This window comes from Trichechus manatus, unplaced genomic scaffold (genome assembly GCF_000243295.1).
Source record: "Trichechus manatus latirostris isolate Lorelei unplaced genomic scaffold, TriManLat1.0 scaffold00128, whole genome shotgun sequence".
In the NCBI taxonomy this organism is placed as follows: Eukaryota; Metazoa; Chordata; class Mammalia; order Sirenia; family Trichechidae; genus Trichechus; species Trichechus manatus.
Window position 1 is genome coordinate 3,471,723 of NW_004444064.1, and position 21,248 is coordinate 3,492,970.

Genomic DNA, 21,248 nt, shown 5'->3' on the forward strand with positions numbered 1-21,248 from the left:
GGAGGGGGCGGTGGGGGAGCGTCCGCGGCCTCCATCTCCCCCGCCACCTTCTCAGCCCCACGGACGATGCCCGGCCTGCGGTCACGAGCGAGAGTCGCCCCCCGCCCCCGGGACCCTCGGCAGACGCAGCCTCCCGGTGCCCAGCAGGAGGGGCGGCCGGCACGTCTTCACGCTCAGCCTTAAGAGGCAGGACCAGGCACCTTGTTTAGACTTTTGAGCTGGGTTTGTGGAGACCCAGAATCAGATGTTTGAGTGGCATGATTCCGGAGGAAGCCCAGCCTTATTTATTTGTAGGGAATGGTTCAGTCTCCCTGTAGATGTCGGATGTTGTGTTAAGTCTTGGGGAGAAAAAGCACGTATTAGTGCCATTTGGCAGTTACTGATTAAGGGCCTGGTGCGAAGCAGACCCTGTTTCCGGTGCAGGAATGTAGAGATGATAGGTGGGCCCCTTCCTCTCGGTGTTCCCAGTCTTAGGGGACTTGAGGGGTAAACCAGGGATTACAACATAGCTGTCATCTGTAGTGAGGGAAGTCTGTGGGAAAAAAGCAACACAGAGAAGGCAGGAGTGACGTTAATAGTAACTTTTAATAGAAGCTGAAGGGCCCCTGGTTGGGTGTTTTTTAGAGGGGAGTCTTACTTTGGATAGGGCAGCAGTTCTTGAAGTGTTTCCAGGGACTCCAGGACCTTCAAAACCATTTTTGTAATAATACTAGTACCAGTTGCCATGGAGGTGACTCAGTGGCTGATTTTTCTGAAGCAGATCACTTGGCTTTTCTTCAAAGTTCATAGTAATACTAGGACATAGTTTGCATTTTTCACTCTCATTGTCTCGGAAGTATACTGTGGAGTTTTTTCCAGATCATCTGTGATATGGCAGCAGATTGAGGGCAGAAGCAGATAGAAGAATTCAGCTCTGGCCAGACCTTAAAGAAATTTGCGCAGTGTGAAACACTGCCACGTTTCTAATCATCTTGAAAAGCATAGTCATTTCGCACGATAATGCTATTTATGCGAACACGTAATGGGTTCATTATGGTTAGTTTTTAGATGAATTAAATGTTTTTTAAAACCCTAGTTTTAATTTTTAATACAGGAGTGATCAATAGATTTAATCCACATAAACAAAAGCCTTGTGGGTGTCCTCAGTAATTCAGAGTGTAAAAGGAGTCTTGATCCAAAAAGTTTGAGAACCATTGGAGGAGAGGTTTGGACTAAATGATTCTAAGCTTCTAGTCCACCGAGGTTCTGTTGGTCTTAGTTTTGAATTATTGTGAATTGTTAAACGGATGCTCAGAAGTCTGCTGCTCGTACTCACGGGGAAATGGGTGGCAGCTAGCTCCACTTCAGAAATCAGAAGCTGCTAAAATCATCTGAAATCTAAGTGGCAGGCTGTGAATTGTGCGTGCGTCCTGGTTGTCTACACAGAGACCTCGCCACTGAAGATCTGTTATTCACCCTCCCTGCTCAGGTACCTTCTGTATGACGTCAACCCCCCAGAAGGCTTCAACCTCCGAAGGGATGTCTATATCCGCGTCACCTCCCTGCTGAAGACTCTGCTGAAGACCGAGGAGTGGGTTCTCGTCCTGCCCCCATGGGGCCGCCTCTACCACTGGCAGAGTCCTGACATCCATCAGATCCGAATCCCGTGGTCCGAGTTCTTTGATCTTCCGAGTCTCAATAAAAACATCCCTGTCATCGAGTATGAGCAGTTCATTGCAGGTAAGGTTGTGGCCAGGCTTGCGGCCAGCAGGTGTCTTGCCCTGGGGTGAACGCCAGACTGCGCCTCACTGGGGCCCAGGCTCCAGCCACGCTCTCCCCTCAGGCGCGCTCAGGTGCCTACGTTTTAGGCGCTGCTTCCATATTCCTTCCTGTGCCAGAGAGCTTCACGTAATGCTTCTGGGGAAATAGATGGGAAGTTTGTGAGCTCGGCGCTCGCATCTCTGAGATACGTGGCAGTGTGGATTACAACGAGGACAAAGCGGTAGGGATGCAGCGGCCGCCCAGTGGACCCTTTTGTGACAGCACCCGGCTTCGCAGGCAGAGAGGCTGTTTTTCCTGAAGAGCTGTTCCTAACAGGATTCCGTGCTGTGGCTGACCATCTGGTGTCTTACTACGGCGCTGGTGAAGACGTTTGTAAAGATACATGTTGTTTAATTTAATCCTGTCGAATCTCTCTGTTTTCATTTTTTTCAAGGAGAGGAATTGAAGATTTCCTTAGCACAGAGATATTTAGAGCTTACCGTTGCTCTGTCTGGAAGACATAGATAAGTGGCGCTTTTTTCCTAGCGAGGTTTGAGAGGTCTTAATGAAGAATGGGAGTCCCTGGGTGGTGCAGATGCTGAAGCACTCGGCTGCTTAACTGGAAGGTTGGCGGTTTGAGTCCACCCAGAGGTGCCTCAGAAGAAAGGCCTAGCAATCTGCTTCTAAAAAATCAGCCATGGAAAGCCCTGTGGAGCAGAGTTCTACTCTGACACACAAGGGCAGCCAGTGAAAAGAAGAACGAGTCAGAGTTTCTAAGCAGGCTGCTACTGTGTGATATTTATTGAGTTCTCGCAGTACAACAACCTGGAAAGCTGAGCAAGCTTTGCTCCCCATTGAGGAATGTGGTTCATGCATCTTCGCTTTTCCTTTCTCTGTGCCCCTGAGATCGCGTCACTTTGAATTGTTTTTATGTCAGAGTAAACCTCCTGGTGAGCTCTGTGGGCAGGGACTGATGGAGCGGCATTGATGTTGAAGGAGCAGAGTCTGAAATCCGTAAAGCGCACCCTTGCCGGACATCCTTCCCTGACTCACCTTTTAAGTGTCCTTGTCAGCATCTGAAAATGACAGCTGTGGTTCCGGGAAGGCCCCCCGAGAAGGTGCGGCCTGAACAGCGTCACAGGGAGGGGGAGGCGGCCCCAGGAGGCTGGAGCAGGCTCTGGAGAGGAGCGGCCCAGGCCGGGCCCGAGGAGGGGGCGCCCTGTGTGCCCCAGGGAGTGCGGGAGGCTGCAGGGGAGGGCGAGGACAGCGTGCGGGGCCTGTGGACGGGCGGGAGTACCGGGCTAAGCCCTTAGGGACATGGGAGGGCAGTACAAGAGAGAAGGGGGCTGGGTGCAGGCTCAGGGAGAGGAGGGTCCCGGGAGTGGCCAGGGCGTTTGGGCGCAGCTGGAGGAGGAGGCTGGAGGACTCAACCAGCTCCTCCCACCCCCGGCGGTCCCCACCAACCTCTGTGGGGACCCTGTGCCATGGTGGTATTTATTCTGTCCTGTTTATGCATTGGAAACCCTGGTTGCACAGTGGTTAAGAACTACGGCTGCTAACCAAAAGGCGGGCGCTTCTTGGAAACCCTATAGGGCAGTTCTGCTCTGTCCTACAGGGTTTCTATGAGTCAGAATCGACTCTCTGGCATGGGTTTTGGTATTTATGCGTCTGTAAGCTTCCTCCAGACCTTATTGGGAGTAAGGTGGTGGTAAGCGATTGCTGAAAGTCGTGCTCGCACCAGTGTCAGTTGGGGACAGGCCCCGGATGTGCCCTCTGACTCCAACTGCCCTGTCACGCTTTCCTGGTCTCTTTCAGAGTCCGGTGGGCCCTTCATCGACCAGGTCTATGTCCTGCAGAGTTACGCGGAGGGCTGGAAGGAAGGCACCTGGGAGGAGAAGATCGACGAGCGGCCCTGCCTCGACCAGCTCCTCTACTCTCAGGACAAGCACGAGTACTACAGGTAACGTGGCTGTGGGCCGGGGGCGGCCGGGGGCCGGGGCGGCTGTGCCGGGCTCCGCGAGCATCTCGGATCCCTCCACGCCCCGAAGCCACTTCCCTTACATGGACACAGTACACGCTGACACCATGACATAGTGTTCTGGGGTCTCACGTCCTGGGTGTCCTCAGGAACGCTGCTGACGGCCCTGGCGAGAGCACACACCGCGGGCCTCGGCCGGCCAGCCCTGAAATCTGAGCAGGACGCCTCCTGTGGTCCTCACAGCCTACAGATGAAGAGTCTGAGGCTCCTTGATAAAGATGCAGTTAAGAGCAGTCTGTTTTTCCCCACCTTTTCAAATGCATCTGAACACAGCTGCTGAAAAGGTGGCCTCGTCAGCCCAAACACCAGTGGCCACCTGAGCTCCACTGTCACAGGCTCCCCAGGAGCGGGCTGCCCCTCAGCAGCACCCGCGCGGGAAGGCGCAGATGGTTTGACTCTGAACCTGAACATGGACGAGCTCTGTAGGGGAGCCTGCTGTCTGCAGAGCGCCCGCTGGAGCTGCGGGGCCCTTCAGGTGGGAAGTGTTATTCCTGCCAGGTTCCCTGTGGACTGTCCCCTGCTGTCCCCTCTCGGTGTTCCCCGGATGACTGAGAAAAGCCTCAGGGTTTCATCATGTCAAATTGGATGCTATGATGTTCTTTTAAAATTTTCATGCAAGTGTCCCTACCCACAGTGGTCATCAGTGGGCTTCCCTGAAGAGAAGCAGCTGTGTCTTCTCAGGGTCGAGCCACGTGTGTGTGTAAATCCAGAGGTTACTTCCCGCTCTGTGAGAACAGACCAAACTGACAGGAAGCACGGGGGCTTGTATCTTCCAGAGGATGGTTTTGGGGCTATGAAGAGACGAGGGCCTTGAACGTCTCCTGTCTGTCTGTCCAGGGATCGGCGTCCATCGTGGCGCCACTTCTTTTGAAGAACACGTCAGCCTGGTGAGCCGCCCGCTTGGCCCCCCAGCGCGTCCGCGTCCTGCCCCGGGGACTTGGACATCTGCGTGATGCACGCACTCGCCCCGTGGGGGGCTTCCTTCCCAGGAGACAGCTGGGGCCGAGGTTAAGAAGAGGCTGCCTCACCCTGGGAGGAAAGCCCAGTAGGGGGTCCCATTAGGGTGAGGCGCACCAGGGCCCCTCGCACTCCGTGTGCCATAGACGCAGCCCCTGTGCTCACGGGGGCATCTCGGGCAGGACGCTGTGTTTCTGTAATGCAACCATTCGATTCACTTTCCCATTTCCTTCACTGGGTGGTTGTAGAGTACACCCATGGCGGGGAGCGCGTGGCCAAAACAGGCAGAGACTGGTAGGGGCGGGGCTCTGGGGATTTGAAGCCACCAGCTGGGGTGACAGGAGGGTGTCAGGGAGCGAATGGAAGCCGGAGCACCTAAGGGTCGGGTGAGGGCGGCGGCTCTGGGAATTAAGTCTGCACGCCCAGCTCCCACGGGGCCAGTGATCGCCCTGAAGAGCAGCCAGCGCGGTGCCCGTTGAGCTGGCGTCCTCCAGAAGCGCTGCTGACGGGGCTGGGGTGGGAGCCCTCACAGGTTCCGATCCTTATTTTGGGAGTGGTGAGTGTGAGCAGTGGCCACGGTGACTGTTCACAGTGCAGGAGGGAAAATGGGCCATCTCTGCAGTGCCGCACGCCGTGTAGTCCCCCCGCTCACCACAAGGTGGCGGGCAGCCTCGGTGAGACAGCGTCCACCTGGAGGGCTGAGCTGCGGGAGCCCAGATGCCGCCAGGGGAGTGGAGGGCGGCCTGTGTGGCCAGCTCCTCCAGGGGAGTGCCAGTGGCGCGTGCTGAGGGACGTTGCTGTGGTGACGTCGACCCTGCGGTGGCACCCCTTTGTGTTGTCCATCCTCGGCCTCCCCGCCGCCCTGGTAGGGCTGTCAGTCTATGAAGCAGGTGATGGCACATCAGGACCACGCCTCCCCAGACAGCCCCGAGAGACCCCCTGAGGGGTCCTGGAATGGGGGAGCGAGGCCCAGCACCCTGAGGGCTCCGTGCAGCTCCGCAGCCAGCGGGGGTCTCACCCAGCTGTGTGCTGCTGCCAGCTCAGGTGTCCCCGCACGGGGGCCCAGAGATCCCCGCATGCAGGCCCAGAGATGCCCGCTTGGCCTCCTTCCAGCACCCTCACTGTGTTAGAGCAGCGGTCGGGGTGGTGGGTCTTTGTGAGAACACGCATGGTGTCAGCCGACGAGCCTCTGTGTTTAGCGAGTCACTTTCACGTTTAGAAAAGTAGGAGCACACGGCCGGTTTTCTTGTCGTCTCTGAGTGCCTCTTGGGTGATTTCAGCTTTTGGGCACGTGGATCTGGCAGTCACGCCACTGGGAGCCACAAAACATGGGCCCCTCGGCCTTGATGGGGCAGGCCAGCGTGGTGACCATCAGCACCAAGTGTGTCTGACCAGGTCCACCCCAGCCGTGTGTACGTACAAGTGTGTCTGTGACCAGGCCCGCCCCAGCCCTGTGTACGTACAAGTGTGTCTGTGACCAGGCCCGCCCCAGCCGTGTGCACTTACAAGTGTGTCTGTGACCAGCTCCACCCCAGCCCCTGTGCACTTATAAGTGTGTCTGTGGCCAAGTCCACCCCAGGCCCTGTGCCCTTAAAAGACGGAATTCACTTTAAAAAACCCAGCTGCTGTGGAATCGACTCCAGTTCACAGTGACCCCATTTGTGTCAGAGTGAAACTGTGCTTCGTAGGGTTTTCAGTGGCTGATTTTTGTAAAGTAGATTGCCAGGCCTTTATTCTGTTATTCTGACATGGCTCAGAGTAGACTCAAATCTCCAACTTTTAGTTAGCAGCTGAGTATGTTAATCATTTGTGCCACCCAGGGTTCACTTAGAAACCTTTTAAATCAACTCCTGTGAGTTGAGATCTTGGGTGGGGCTCTTGGGGAGCACATCCTTTGACCCCAGCTCACAGAAGCACAGGGGCACGTGTCAGCAGGACTTGTCATGAACAGACCCGGGGAGAGCAGAGTCAGCACAGCCATTGGGGTGGGCAGGACCAGGAAATCCTGAGTCTCAGTGTAGAACAAGTGGCCAGCCATCTGGCACCTCCATTGGAACGAGTCCTCCTGTCATGCACAGGAAGTCCAGACTCGAGGGGTGTCTGAGGGTTGCCCAAGGTGTGGCCACTCCAGGGCCGGAGGCAGCCACTCAGCATTCCCACCGAGGCTGCACACACATGGGGGCCATTCTCAGGAGGAACACTGCCAGGGTCACTTAGCAGGTGGAGAGCAAGGGGCACCAGGCGGGCAAATGCACAGATGCTCACTGCATCCCCGCAGCTTCCTCCCATGACCCACATATCTGCTCAGCCCACTCCAGAGGAGACACCCAAGGTCACGTCCAGGGACCACGCCCTTGTCCAAGTCCAGCTTCCTCTCATGACCCCCGCACAGCCTGCACTCCAAAGTAACCCATGGATGTATAATGAAGAGTAGGAATTATTTTGAATGAGACATAACGAAAATACAACATAAAACGCATGGGTTACAGGTAAAACCACGCTCGGAGAAAAATGTGAAGCCTTCACTGATACACTTGAAATGAAGAAGTGTGAAAGTGATGAGCCAAGCATCCATGGCAGAAGTTAGAAAAGAGAAAACTACAGAGTAAACCAGTGGAAGTGATGACAAAAATAGAAGAAATCAATGAAGTAACAACTTCGATAGTAAGGATCAAAAAAAGTCACATTTTTTTGGAAAAGTGAATAAAATCTACAGACTTTTAACAAGCAACCAGGAAGCCACACCCAGGAAGCCACAGTTAGCCTGAAAACCAGAGCAATCACTCCATGCGCTGTAGGCGTTGAGCAGGCAAGAAAACAACATTGTGAACAGTTTTATTTGATTTGCCCAAATAGGCTGCTCATGTGAGCTAGTTTGATTATTGGCACCTTTGAAGCGCTAACGTCCTGTCACCAGGTGGTTAGATCTGTTACTAGGTATGTGAGTCCAGAAGTCTGTTTAGTTTTCTTGTATAGATGCAGCTCAGGTGTCCAGGTAGTCAGTCACCAAATGTATGGTGCAGGCTCTCACCTACAGTCCTAGACAGGCAGGGGTGATTGGTGTAGACAGAGGTATCTGGCTGCAGTAGAGGGTCATGTGCTGAGCAAGGCAGGGGGCTGACGGCTGCCCCTGAGTGTCTGGGAGGAAAGTGTGTCCCTATTCCCTAGAGCATGTAGGTGGGTGGGTTTTACAGCCGGACTATGAGCCCAATGCTGTTGTCTGTGGCACCACTTATTCTTGTACCCGTCGCAGGTGGCTAGGTGGCATGGATGGAGCCACCAGTCCTCAGGCCCCTGATGCGGGTAGGTGAGGAGCCTGCTTAATGAGCAGAATAGTATCAAATGTCAAGAACCTGCTACTTCACAACTGAAACAGTTGAAGTTAGAGTTCCGGTATATACCCTGTTGTACTGCGGTAATGAGGGCCTACGCTGTTGAGATGGGCCCACGCAAGTCTATGCAGGGGGAAAGGCACTCAGAGTCCGTGGATCCCTTATGCCTGTGCCTAGGCAAAGGAGCTGTGCCTGCCCTGAGTTCCTGGCTTAGGAGAGCCAACAGATTATTTTTTCCCTGTTCATTTGTTCCCTCTCCAAGGCTGGGAGAATGGCTTAGGGCATGTGACGTGTCCTACTTCCAGCCCAGGGGACTCAGCAGTCATTGAAGTGGCAATCATTGAAGCTGGCCCGGGACTGGTACAGAGCGGAGAGGGAGCAGGTAAATGGAAGAGAAGGTCTTCCCAAACGGTGTTTTTTGATCCGTGCAGTAGGTTAGATGCGTGTACTTATCTTTTGCTCCTGCCAGGTCAAGTCTGGCAACTCCTTGCTGCTTCTGAACCATCTCTCCCTCCTCCTGCCACTCAGTCCAGTTCCTCAGCTTTGCCTTTGATGTTCAGGGCTCCTAGATTGTCGTATATAATCGATTAACTTGATTTTTTGGGTCTTTGTTGTACGAGGGACCACCGGAAGCGCCTGACTACTCTGCCATCTTGGCCCTACCTCCTCTGAACAATTTTATACCAATAAGTTTGGAAGTGTAGGTGAAGTGGATAAAATAAGAGGGAATCACTCTCAGTTCACAAGACCTGATGTGGTCATACAAGAGAGGACCCCATAGGCTGCTCACACCTGCCATCAGTGCCGACAGCAGCATCCATATACACGCAGAGCTCAGCAGCACATACAAGGATAGCGTAGGCGCCCAAGCTAAGCTGCTTCCGAGATGCCCATTTACACGAACGTTGGAGGTTTTATCAGGGCTGTTTGCCATCAAACACGTGAAGGAGAGAAGCCACATGGCTGTCCCAGATGCACAGAAGTCATTGATAAGGTTCGCCCTCTGGCAGCAAACGAGGAGTTCAGGGTTACTCATCGGACAATCTGCTTACAAAGCCCTGCAGCCAACACCATCCATTCTGGTGGGACCCAGACTTACCTCAGACTCCAGTGTTGTGCTGAGATGGAGTCCTGAGAGAAAAGCATGTTAGGGGAAAACCGAGGGAATCTGAATAAAGCGTGGACCTTACTGATGGTGAATAAGTACTGGGTCATTAATTGTGACAAAGGTACCACACTAATGTATGATGTTAATAACAGGAATCTGGGTGTGAGCATATGGAACGAACTCTGCTGTCTTCACGATATGTCTGTAACTCTAAAACTGCTCTAAAATACTTAAAAATCCATGTTTGGAAATCTATTTCTCTATACCATAATAAAAAAAACTAAAATTTAAGAAAGATATTATTTTACAAGGGCATAAAATATCAAATATTTAGCTACAAATCTAATTAAATTCAAAAGAGAAATTTTGAGAGACTTTAGTGGAACCCTCAGTGGAGTGATGTACCATGTCCCCAGATTCACTTACGAGTCCAGTGCAGCCCTAATCAGATGGCAGCAGGTGTTTTGTATGACAGTGAAGAACTTGAGGAGCTGATCCTAAAATGTCCTGTGGCCGTGCAGAGCACCCAGAAGAGCCACGGCGCTCTGGAAAAAGAGTTAGGGGCGAGGACGGACCCTGCCAGGTATTCCGTGTACAAGACTGTAAGGACTGGCGGGGCCAGGGGGACAGAACGGGGCTGGCAACTGGAGGGAGCTGTAGAGAGACCCATGCCCAGAGGGTCCCTGCTGGAGGAGCCATCTCGCTAGGGAGCAGCGGGGAGAGGACATCTTGGGCAGGTGGGGAAGGGTGAAGCTGGCCCCATCACCACACAAAACCTCACTTCCGGATGGATTAAAGTCCTCTTGTGAAAGACGAAACTGTGTGCTTGGGTAGGGTGAGTGTTCTTAACCAAGATGTGCAGAGCACTGGCCAACAAAAAAAAGACCAATAAATGTAATTACGTTAACAGTAAGGACTTCTGATCGTCAGAAGACACCATAAAAAAGTAAGAAGACAACCCACAGAGAGGGAGGGGTATCTGCAGCCCATATAATCGAGGAAGACTGGCCAGAACACACGAGAAACTCCTACAAGTCAGGGAACAGAGGGCAAGCCACCTGTGGTGAAGCGAGTAGCCAACGCACCGGGCACAGGATAGGAGGGAACACAGCCAGCCACGACACCGAGGGGATGCCCAGCCCCATGGCCACCGGAGCACTGGACACTGTCAGAAGGCGGTGTCGGCAGGGACGGCGTATCTGGAAACTGCCAGGGAGAGCGTTTGGCCTCATCCAGTGACCATCACATCCGGTCCTCCCCGCGCCCCTCTGTGCACCCAGACATGTGTTCACCAAGGCATTACGCTCACCTTCCCAGCCCAGAAAACCCACATATCCCGCATCGGTGGATGAAACGGATCATTGTATATTCAACCAAGACGTTACTCAGCAAAGAAGAGAGCAGACTGCTGCTACATGCAGCAAAGATAAATCATACAGATAGAATGAAGAATAAGAAATGCAAAATCTAAATACAGACAGGTCCATTTATATAAAGTTCAGAAACAAGCAGAACTGGTGTTGAGGCACCAGTGTGTTGAGGTGGAGATGTAAGGAGGGATTCCCGGGAAAGTCCTGACCGTGGGTACCTGTGGGAGAGGGCAGGTGTGGGACCAGGTGTGGGAAGGGTCGCTTCTCCCCCCGGGTGGGGATGTGCAAGTGTTCATTTTATAAACTGTTTAACTGTACATGTGATTTTGTGTACATGTCTGCATGTGTCATTAGTTTTATAATAAAACCAAAACTTAGTTTCTTCTCTTACCACCCCCCGAGACAGTCACTGTATCCAGTAATAGGTGGTCCCCGACTTATGACGTATTCAAGTGACGACGAGGTGCTCTTACAACTGTGCTTTTTTTTTTTTTAACATCTTATCGTTAGTAATACATACTACTACGTACAACGTTGCAGTGCGTAATTTGCTGTTATCATCCTTAGTTGTATGTTTCCAACCCCTGAAGACAAATAAAGATCGGATTTATAAAGATACTGATAATCGAAGGCAATAATGATGAAAACTAAAAAAAAAATGAGGTATTCAACTTACCTCAGAACCGACTTAGGACGGAGTCTTTGGAACGGAACCCTGTCATAAGTAAGGGACTACCTCTACTCCTGTTTCGTCCAGAAATATTCTCACATCAGTCGTTGATGTGTGCCATCTCCCTTTTTCAAACACAAATGGGCCACGCCACATGTGTGTTCTCACACGGTTTTTGGCTTTTCCCCACTTACCCCTGGATCTTGGGGGTCATTATCCTCGCACAGAGATCCCCTCGTTCTTTTGCAGCCACCTCTCGTATACATGGGTGTAAAGTGGTTTGATTGAGCCCACCGATGTGGGTAGACCTTCAGTGGGGTCCAGATGTTTGTCATTACAGATAGGCAACATTCTTGTAGAGAAGTCTTTGCACAGATGTGGGGAGTAAAAACGTGGGCCTGCACCCAGAACAGGAACCACGGGTCCAGGATGTGCACGGCTTAGTTGGGATCACCCCACACGGTGACGCAGGGTGGTCCCCACACCTTGGCGGTGGGTGCACCACAGACTGCTCCAGTCCCTGAAAATCTGTACAGTGAAAGGTGGAGACTCTGGTCTGTTCATTTGTATTTCTTTGATTTCTGTGGAGCACCTATTTATTTTTTGTTATGGATTGAATCATGTCCCCCAGAAATGTGTGTCAACTTGGCTAGGCCATGATTCCAGTATTTTGTGGTTGTCCTCCATTTTGTGATCTGATGTATTTATCCTGTGTGTTGTAAATCCTATCCTCTGTGATGTTAACGAGGCAGTTATGTTAACGAGGCAGAAGTCAATGTACAGGATAAGGTTGTATCTTGAGTCAGTCTCTTGAGATATAAAAGAGAGAAGCTAGCAGAGAGGAGAGGGACCTCATATCACCAAGAAAGAAGAATCAGGAGCGGAGCACATCCTTTGGACCCGGGATCCCTGCGCTGAGAAACTCCTAGGCCAGTAGAAGATTGATGACAAGGACCTTGCCCCAGAACCCACAGAAAGAGGAGGCCGTCCCCTAAAGCTGGCACCCAGAATTTAGACTTCTAGCTTCCTAGACCGTGAGAGAATAAACTTCTGTTTGTTAAAGCCATCTGCTTGTGGTATTTCTGTTATAGCAGCACTAGATAACTAAGACGTATGTTTTGCCAGTTTTTTCTCTGCTGACATTTCTAATTTTTATGTAATCAAATTTCTTAGTCTATTGTAAAGGTTTCTGGAGTTTTCTGCTCCAACCTGCACCGTCCCAGTATTGTCAAACATTCTTTCATGGTCTGTTTCGATAGTGTCCGCTTTCCACAACTACCTCTTTGAGTCATCTGAGATGTAGTTTGTGGTAGGAGTGAGGGCAAGAGCCCCTGGACCCCAGCGCAGGGTGTGCACAGTGCCTTTCTCCCATTTATCACCACCGTGTCACCCAGCCTGAGTGGACCCGGGTCTGTTTCTGGGGTGGCTCCTCTGGTGATGGGCACCTGCTCTTGTTGCGCACTTTGCAGGGGGGGAGTTGAGGGTTCACTGTTAAACCAGGTGCCAGCCTTCAGGCTGAGATGCACAGTCGGAATAAGGAACACCTCTTCCCTGTCTGAAGGGGCCCTGGTGGCACAGTGGTTCAGAGTGCTAACCGAAGGGTCGGCGGTTTGAACCCACCAGCCGCTCAGCAGGATAAAGATGTGGCAGTCTGCTTCTGTAAAGATTTACGCCTTGGAAACCCTATGAGCAGCTCTACTCTGTCCTTCAGGGTCGCTATGAGTCGGCGTTGACTCGATGGCAATGGGTCTTCCCCTTCTGACTGCGGCGATGGTTTCCATTGGAACAGATCCTGACTTCTATGCCTTGTGGTGCCCATGGCTCTGCCCCTTTACCTGGTAATGAGTTAGTAATGGGTGTTGTGGTATCGAACCATCTTTGCATTCCTGGTCTGAGCTCTGTTTATTGTGGTGTCTTACTGATTTACTGCAGGGTCTTTTTTTTTTTAGTTGTGCATGTTTTCCTTTTTAGGACATAGTCAGAAGTGAGTTTGGTGACACCTGGTTCAGAGTTTAGAATTGATTAGGGATTCAAACTCCACTCTCAGAGGCACCCTGTGGAAGGCCAGGCAAGTGTTTTTTAGAGTCTGAGCAATAATTGGTCCAAATGCACTCTGGTGGCCCAAAAAGCCCAGTACTGCTCTCAGAAGTAGTCCTGGTTATTCCCTGCCCCAGGGCTCTCCCGCTGTGTGCTTTCTGGAGAGTGTGAGATAACTGTTTTAAAGTAAATGCCTTGTTTTCCTTTTGTGTATAAACAGGTCTGTGATGTTGGACAGAGCTGAGAACCTGCTCCACGACCATTACGGAGGGAGAGGGTATTGGGACGTGAGTATTTCCTAACGGGCTGTTGCTCAGTTCATGTCACTGGAACTTGTTGGGTTAGTTCTAAAAAAAACTAAAAACCATCAAAAACTCCTTTTTGCTGACTAAAAACATATGGTTCTTAGAAGTAACGGGTCGGGACCATTCACAGCTTACTGTGAATTTCAGCCACTGCGCAGCAGCAAAGACACTGCAGTATCTCCTCTGCCCCTGGGCAGGGGGCCAGTCCTTGGGCGTCCCTGAGCCACCAGGCCCCGACCCGTATGCACCGTCCCTCACCTGGGTGTGGTGGCCAGGCCCTGGGTGAGAGCGCATCCTGGTTGTTCTTCCTGTGTCTGAAGAGTCTCTTTTGTTAGTGACTCCTCCAGAGCTAGAAGAGAGCACTCTTTTTGCTTATCTGTCTTTCGATTTAAACTGTAGGAATATTTTCTGTAGTGAGTCCTTAGTATTGGACTTGATTTCCACTTTAATGGGGAAATACCAGCTCCGGATGACAGTGCTGCTGTGGCGGCTGCCATGAAAAGATGGACATAGAGGTCAGGCCGGGGGGGTGTTCTCACCCTGTGGTAGCAGCAGCGCCTGCGGACATTTGCTGTCGGCTGCAGCATCCAGCTTGGACATCTGGGCTGGGAAGGGGTGTCTTCTTTGCCGCGGTGGGACGCTGTACAGTTCAGTCTAATTCATTTGGCAAGAATAGGAGCACTGACTGAGTAAAAGTTAGCATTATGAGTTGGGGGAAGCCAAAGTAGAAAGGTGCGGCCAGAGCGTGTGTCCATCCCCTGTTCCCACCAGAGGCCTTGGGTGGAGGCACCCTCCAGACCCCTGTCACTCTCAGGGCACCCTTGGTGCTAGGAAGACAGTTCTTTGAGGCACCTCCTGCCCTTGTGGACTCGGCTCTGGGCAGCTCCTCTGTCAGTGGCCCAGCTATCAGGCATGTGACATCTTTTTCACCTGCCCAGTACAGCGTTAAGCTCCTGGCCTGTTTGTAGTAGCTAGATTTTTGGAAAACAACACGGTATTTTGCTTTCAAGAAGAAGGAGGCCTTGTGTTGCACACCCCTCACCAAATTTAGTGTGAATGTGGTCAGCGGGGGCCCACTGACCACAGGGTAAGTGACTGCCTGTCACGGTTGTGTGCTGCAGCTTGGTACTTATCCCACCCTGGGACTCAGAGGCCGTGGGTCCAGGGGGCAGGAAGAGATGGGTTTCGAGTCCCCTCTGCCGACCGCTCTGGGGCGCTGGCCAGCTGCCCAACCTCCCACAGGCTCCCAAGTGAGACCCCTGCTCTGGGCACACGACCTGCACTGGTAACAGCCCCTGTCAGGGGGCTGTCCTAATGCAGGGCCAGCACCTCGGCCGTGCCCAGCCCGTCGGGTGTCTGGCGTCATCATCATTATCGTGCCCTCAGTCATGCGGTTATTAGTGCATCCTCCCACCGCCGTCAGCTGGGGACAGTGACTCTCCTCAGCCCTTGTCCATGTGGCCCTCGGTGCAGTCTGGTCAGGGCTACGTCCCTCCCTCAGCTGGAGCTCCTCCCACCCCCCAAAGGCTGATACTGGGACCCAGAGAACCAAACCAAACGCCTTGCCGTCGAGTCAGTTCTGACTCATGGCAACCCTATAAGACAGAGTAGAATTGCCCCATAGGGTTTCCAAGGAGCGCCAGGTAGATTTGAACTGCCGACCTCTTGGTTAGCAGCCGAGCTCTTAACCAGTGCGCCACCAGGGCTCCAATACCAGGATAGGGGGTATTAATAACCTTCTCCTAATTGTACTTTGTTACGATCAACTAATGATAACTTAATTGTAACCACGATGGACGTAATTCCATGAACTGGTCTTATGACCCTGCTCACGACGGGACTCTCCACTGACACTAGGTGGTTGTCGTTGGTGTTTCTGTAAGACAGTGTTCGGTGAGACAGCTTTGCTTCTTACCGTGACTGTTGACCAGCGGCGGAGGGGCTGGTAGCAGGAGGGCGGGGTGTGGTGCAGAGTGGCAGCTCCTGGGACTGGCGGGCCAGCGTGTGGAGCACCTGCTGACAGCTGGGGGTGTGCCCTGACCCCGGTGCATGCTCTGGCACCCCCCTGGCAGGCCCAGCAGCTCTCTTCTCGGCCCTGCAGACCCGGCGGAGCATGGTGTTCGCCAAGCACCTGAGGGCGGTCGGGGACGAGTTTAGGCGCCACCACCTCAACTCCACCGACGAAGCCGACAGGATCCCCTTCCAGGAGGACTGGACCAAGATGAAGGTAGCCTCCCACCTTCTTTTAATGAGAGGGGGTGGCGAGGATGGCTGTGGAGGCACAGTAACTCACCCTTAGTTTGCGCAAGTCACAGCAAAGACTGTGTTTGTCTCCATCATGGGCACTTCCGTCCCCTCACAGGACGTGGGTCCCCAGGGTTAGGGTGAGCCAGAGCCTGAGACGGTGCGAGCTCCAGGTCCCATACACCTCCTGGACCCCCAGGTCCCCTGGCCTCCGTGGGACCTCAGGGGACTCGGCACAGCTTTCTCTCCACTAAAATGGGGGAGTTGTTACATGTCCCAGCAACCTCGAAAGGTTGTGTTTAGAAGAAAATGAGATGAGAAATCTGAAAATAAACAGTAAGAGGAGGTGACAGAGTCACGTCTACTGCCCCGTCACAGGGTGTGAGCATTGGAGGAGAACAAGCTAGACTCCCCAGCTCACCCACAGCACCGCTCCTGCCAGTTTGTTCTGGCGCCATCTTTTTTCCCAGAACATTGGCTTTACCTATAATGTGTGTCAACAAATACATTTTATTTCTTAAAATTGACATTATTTTCAACATCAGTATGTAGTTCTTTTAATGATCTCTTTTATTGTCATTTTTAGCAGCAAACGTTTCATAGCCGTTTGTCTGTGGGACGTCTGGGCTGTTTGCGAATGGAAGGACGTTTTTCAGGTGGTAGTTATTAGGTCGGCTGGATGGTCTTTACTAGAAAGGGAAGCATTAAATAGAAGGTTTTTCTTTTATCCAATTTGTATTTTTTGTTTAAGTTTTTCATTTACTATTTGTATTCCACTCAGATTAAAGGGTTTGTGGTAACTAATCACTTTATGGTCTTACACAGACATCCAGTTCCCCCCCGATTCCACCCAGAGGAATCCCTTAGATGCAGCCCTGGAGGCCACCAGGTGGAAGTGCCCATGCCCCCGCGACCTCAGACCCCCCTGAGTCCTGAGGACCACCCCTGCCCTGTGTTCCGAGCATACCCTCCACGCCTAGCAGATGCCTCCCTCTCCCACAGTGCTCCATCCATCCCAGGCCCCATGCCACAGCAGATGCTAACACAGCCACTGTATTCTGCTTTAGCGTGTCCCGGTTGTCCTTTGCTAGGTCAAGCTGGGTTCTTCGCTGGGGGGTCCCTACCTCGGCGTTCACCTGAGAAGGAAAGACTTTATCTGGGGGCACAGAGAGGATGTGCCCAGTCTGGAAGGAGCTGTGAAGAAGATCCGCAGCCTCATGAAGATCCACCACCTCGAGAAGGTGTTTGTGGCCACCGATGCTGTGAGGAAGGGTATGGAGTTGTGACCTTTGGCTTGTACTGGTCTCTATGACCCCGCTAAGCATACATCATAATGCTCTCCACGTGCAGTTCCCGGGAGGGTAGAGCTGAACTTTGTTCTTTGCTCATCGCTGCCCGGTCCACGGGCTCCGTCTTTGGCTGTCTCTTCGCCTTTCTGGCCTCTTCCTGAAGCGTTCCCACATAGAAGAGTGTGCCTGTTTGTTTGCCTTGTGGATTCTGCCTCACAGGCCTCTCCTTGTACTTCGCAGAATATGAAGATCTGAAGAAACTTCTGCCTGAAATGGTGAGGTTCGAGCCCACATGGGAGGAGCTGGAGCTCTACAAAGATGGGGGCGTCGCCATCATTGACCAGTGGATCTGCTCCCACGCCAGGTGCCGCTCGTGTCTGGGCCTGCAGGGAGCGTGTGGGCTTGTTTTTCAAAGGTTCCTAAGAGCTCAAGCTACGTAGTCATCAAAGCTGGGGCTCGTCTGTGTGTCTGCGCTTGGTCGCCACCCCGCATTTGCGTCCTCGTTGTGTGGAGGTGCTCCCTCGGGCTGGTGTCCGTGTCTCGTTGGACTCTCTTGGTCTCACTTGCAGAGGTGCTCATGGCAGGCTGTCCACATGGCTTCCTCCAGAGCCCCTCACCTTTTATCCTGTCTTATTTTTCCCTCATTCCCCACACCTGCTCCTGTCTGCTGCCTCTCTATAGCCGCCTGGTCTCCTGCCTCTGTCCCTGATGAATTATGTATCACTGTGTCGTTGAAGACTTCATGCGGAGCATCCTACAGGGTGGGAAGCATTGGGCCTTCTTTCAGCATTTCTATGGGATTGTTCACAGGGAAAGCACAGCCGGGCGGGAGTGAGTCTGGGTCTCTGTACAGAGGACCCGGGTCGAGTTCAGGTCAGAGCACGTTGAGCAAAATGGGAAATACCACTAGTGTAATTTACTTTCCCTCTGTTTTCAGGATTTCCAGACACCCCATCGCTGTGTGTGCGTGTGGAACGTGTGTGACTGACACTGTTGTGAGGTTATCATTCTCTTCTTTTTCTCACTCAACCCTGTGCTTGAAGCTCTGTCCGTGTGGTACACACTCTAGTTCATTGATCCGTCCAGCACCATTCACACATTGGGACCTTTGGTGATATAGAAACCAAGGTTGCCTCCGACTCTCCACCTCGACCAGCCATGCTGCAGTGACATCCTTGTGCGTGTCCTTTTAGGCACCTCGGAGCAAGCTTCTCTGGGTTGTGTAGGCAGGAAAGGGGAGCTGGGTCCTGGGGCGGTCACATAATTGATTTCATAAAACACTGGCAGATTGGACTCCAGCGCGGTCCACCTGTGAGCCAGGCCTCGTGTTTCCTCACGCCAAAGCTGGGGTTCAGTATCACCCAGCTCCCTGATTGTTGCCAGCTGGGGTAGAAACTGGGATCTCATTGTAATTTTCATTTCTCAGTCTCCTAGTAGGTTTGAGCATCTCTTCATTTGCTTGTTAGTCATTCAGTTCTCCTCTTTGAATTGTTTGTTTTTCGCTTAATAAGAGGTTAAAGGAGTTCATTCAGAGGCACACATCTGATCATTTCTTGACCTGCTAGGGGTTAGTCCACCTGTCTTTTACTTTATGTTAACATTTTCATTGAAGTGTAATATACATACAGAAAAGTGCAGAAATTAAGAAGCATACAGTTCAATAGGTTTCCACGAAGTGGATAGACACACTTCTGTACCTCGTAGCTGTGTTAATATTAGACAAATATGAATAGGTAAATGAGAGCCCGATGTAAGAGGACACACACTGCCACCCAGGGGGTCAGCTGGTGAGACCACCTGTGGGTATTAACACTGCCACCCAGGGGGTCAGCTGGTGAGACCACCTTTGGGTATTAAGTGAGAGTTTCTTCCGATACAAAGCTGCGCTTTAACTTGCAACAACCAAAATGAAGAAATGACGGTTATTACTCACAGATGCTGGAGGGGAGCACACTTGAGGGCCACACACAGAGTTCACACGGGTGCTGAAGAAGGGGAGAATCAGAGTGTGAAGGGACCTGGGCTTAGCCTTTAATAGGGTCTAAGGGGTGGGGTGTACGCTTTATTTCATGGGCCTAGGCACTGTTGACTAATTTAAAGCAGGCAGCGGGAAACTGGGGATCTTGGGATGTGAATTTAGCAGGAAGGAGAGGGGGTCCTTACCTGGATTCACAGATGTAATGTGTGGGTGGGGATAGGGAGAGCTGGCAGGGGAGGAACGTGTGGTGTGAGTTGATTAGGAAGGCAAGCAGTCCTGCTGTTTTGAAATAAGTAATGTTTAATCAGAGGCTGGAAGAAGAGAGATGCGGAGGCATCAAAAAATGGAATTTGGGTTTCTTATGACAGGATCCAGATCAAGAAACAGACCATTCCTAGCATTCATCATGTGTCCAGCATATAATAAAAAAATTTCTAGGTATATGAAGAGACAAGAAATGTGACTATAGTTAAGAGAGGGAAGAAATCATACAAGCAGACCCCCAGATGATCCAAGTATTAGAGTTAGCATATAAGGACTTTAAAATAACAGTGTTTAATATGTCAAAATAGCAATAAAAGATACAGAACTCCATCAGAGAATTAGAATCGATTGAAAAGAATCAAGTTGACATATATACAGTATCTGGAATTAAGAACTTTTTGGAGACAACATGATTGGTGAACTGTAAGTCAGGCCAATTGAAAATCTCCAAACTGAAGCATAAAAATTTTTTTAAAAAGATGGAAAAACAGAACAGAGCATAGGAGACAAGTGGGACACGGTCCAACAATCTAACATGTATAATTGAGATCTCTGAAGGAAAAGAAATAAAAACAGTTGGGGCAGAAACAATTGATGAAGAGGTAATGTCCAGGAGCTGCCCAAACTGATGAAAGACATCAACTCTTAGATGGCAATTCTAAAAGCAGCCAGCACTGCCCTTCTGAAGGGAATGTGTCTTTTGTCCTCTGTGTGCTTTTAACAGTTTTTCCTAGTCTTTTTTAACAGTTTAATGTGTGCATCTATCCAGCTTGCGGCGTGCTTAGCTTCTGGAACCTGTTCACGTGTCTGCTCATTTTTGTTGTATGCTGGGCATTGTGTGGAAAGAACCACAGAGGCCCCGTGGAGGTGGGGCCGCGGGATTACAGGGACAGCAACTACATGAGTCTCTGGAGTTGTGTGTGTGATTTGCTGGTTCCGTGTAACGCCGCTCATCCTCTTATGTTACTCCGCAGGTTTTTTATCGGCACCTCTGTCTCAACATTTTCCTTCCGGATTCATGAGGAAAGAGAAATCCTGGGGTTGGACCCCAAGACAACGTATAACAGATTCTGTGGGGACCAAGAGAAAGCATGCGAGCAGCCCACCCACTGGGAGATCGTGTACTGAAGTGGTGCCACGCTCTCCCCGGGCCCATGCCGTGGTCCCTCTGGGGACACCCTTCATCATCGTGAGGGGTTCTCTGCCTGCCCAGCTATTAGGGAGTGGGGCAGACTGACCATCCATCCCGGGTCTCAGGCCCAGGAGAGGTCACACTCGGAGCAGTGCACGGTGGAACCTGGGGCCATGGTGTGTGCAGCAGCTGCGGCTGGGTCTCACCTGGCAGTGTCTGCTGGCATTGGTGCCTTCCGGGGACTTCGGCTGCGTGTCCAGTCAGGATCTGTGAAGCGGAACCTGTGCTGTGATGATGAGAAAGTGCAGTGTCTTTGGTAGCCTCGGTTTTGGCGGGCTATCTGTCCCCGTCTCCTGCTTATTCCGAGCGAGTCACAGATGACGCCGAGGGGCCGGGTGAGTGCTCTGCCATCCTGGCTGACGTGACAGACTTGTCCTTTGGGTCTGTACAAGGGATGATTTTACATTTCTACAGTGGCGACCAAAGAATCTTCCTCACTCCCACCCTCGCTTTTCCTCCCATTGTGGGCCATGTGTGAGTTGTTTCCCTGTGGGAGACAAAGCCAGGCCGGATGGAGGCTCTGAGGGACCCTGGAACGTGGGGAGCATGTAGTCTCCTCTCCCCAGATGTCGGGAGTGCTGGAATGTTCCACACACGGTCTTCAGGGAGAAGGGCACCTCGGGAGCTGTCTTCAGGGTGCAAGCTGCTCCATGCATTCACACCTATGCCGCAGCTGCTCCCGTGGCTGTGGCCTCCTGTCACCCTGCACACACCCACCTCGGCA

At 51.9% G+C, this 21,248-nt stretch overlaps 1 protein-coding gene across 1 annotated transcript in view; it reads left to right on the forward strand.

Annotated features, from left to right (window-relative positions):
• POFUT2 (protein O-fucosyltransferase 2) overlaps positions 1 to 20,460 on the forward strand; it is a 21,189-nt gene extending 729 nt beyond the window's left edge. The window contains exons 2-9 of the mRNA XM_004384791.2: positions 1,469 to 1,719; positions 3,556 to 3,700; positions 4,555 to 4,665; positions 13,473 to 13,539; positions 15,659 to 15,784; positions 16,893 to 17,073; positions 17,331 to 17,454; positions 20,307 to 20,460. Of these exons, the coding sequence (XP_004384848.1) occupies positions 1,469 to 1,719; positions 3,556 to 3,700; positions 4,555 to 4,665; positions 13,473 to 13,539; positions 15,659 to 15,784; positions 16,893 to 17,073; positions 17,331 to 17,454; positions 20,307 to 20,460 (1,159 nt within the window). The remainder of the gene's footprint in view (positions 1 to 1,468; positions 1,720 to 3,555; positions 3,701 to 4,554; positions 4,666 to 13,472; positions 13,540 to 15,658; positions 15,785 to 16,892; positions 17,074 to 17,330; positions 17,455 to 20,306) is intronic.
• Positions 20,461 to 21,248: the final 788 nt, after the last annotated feature.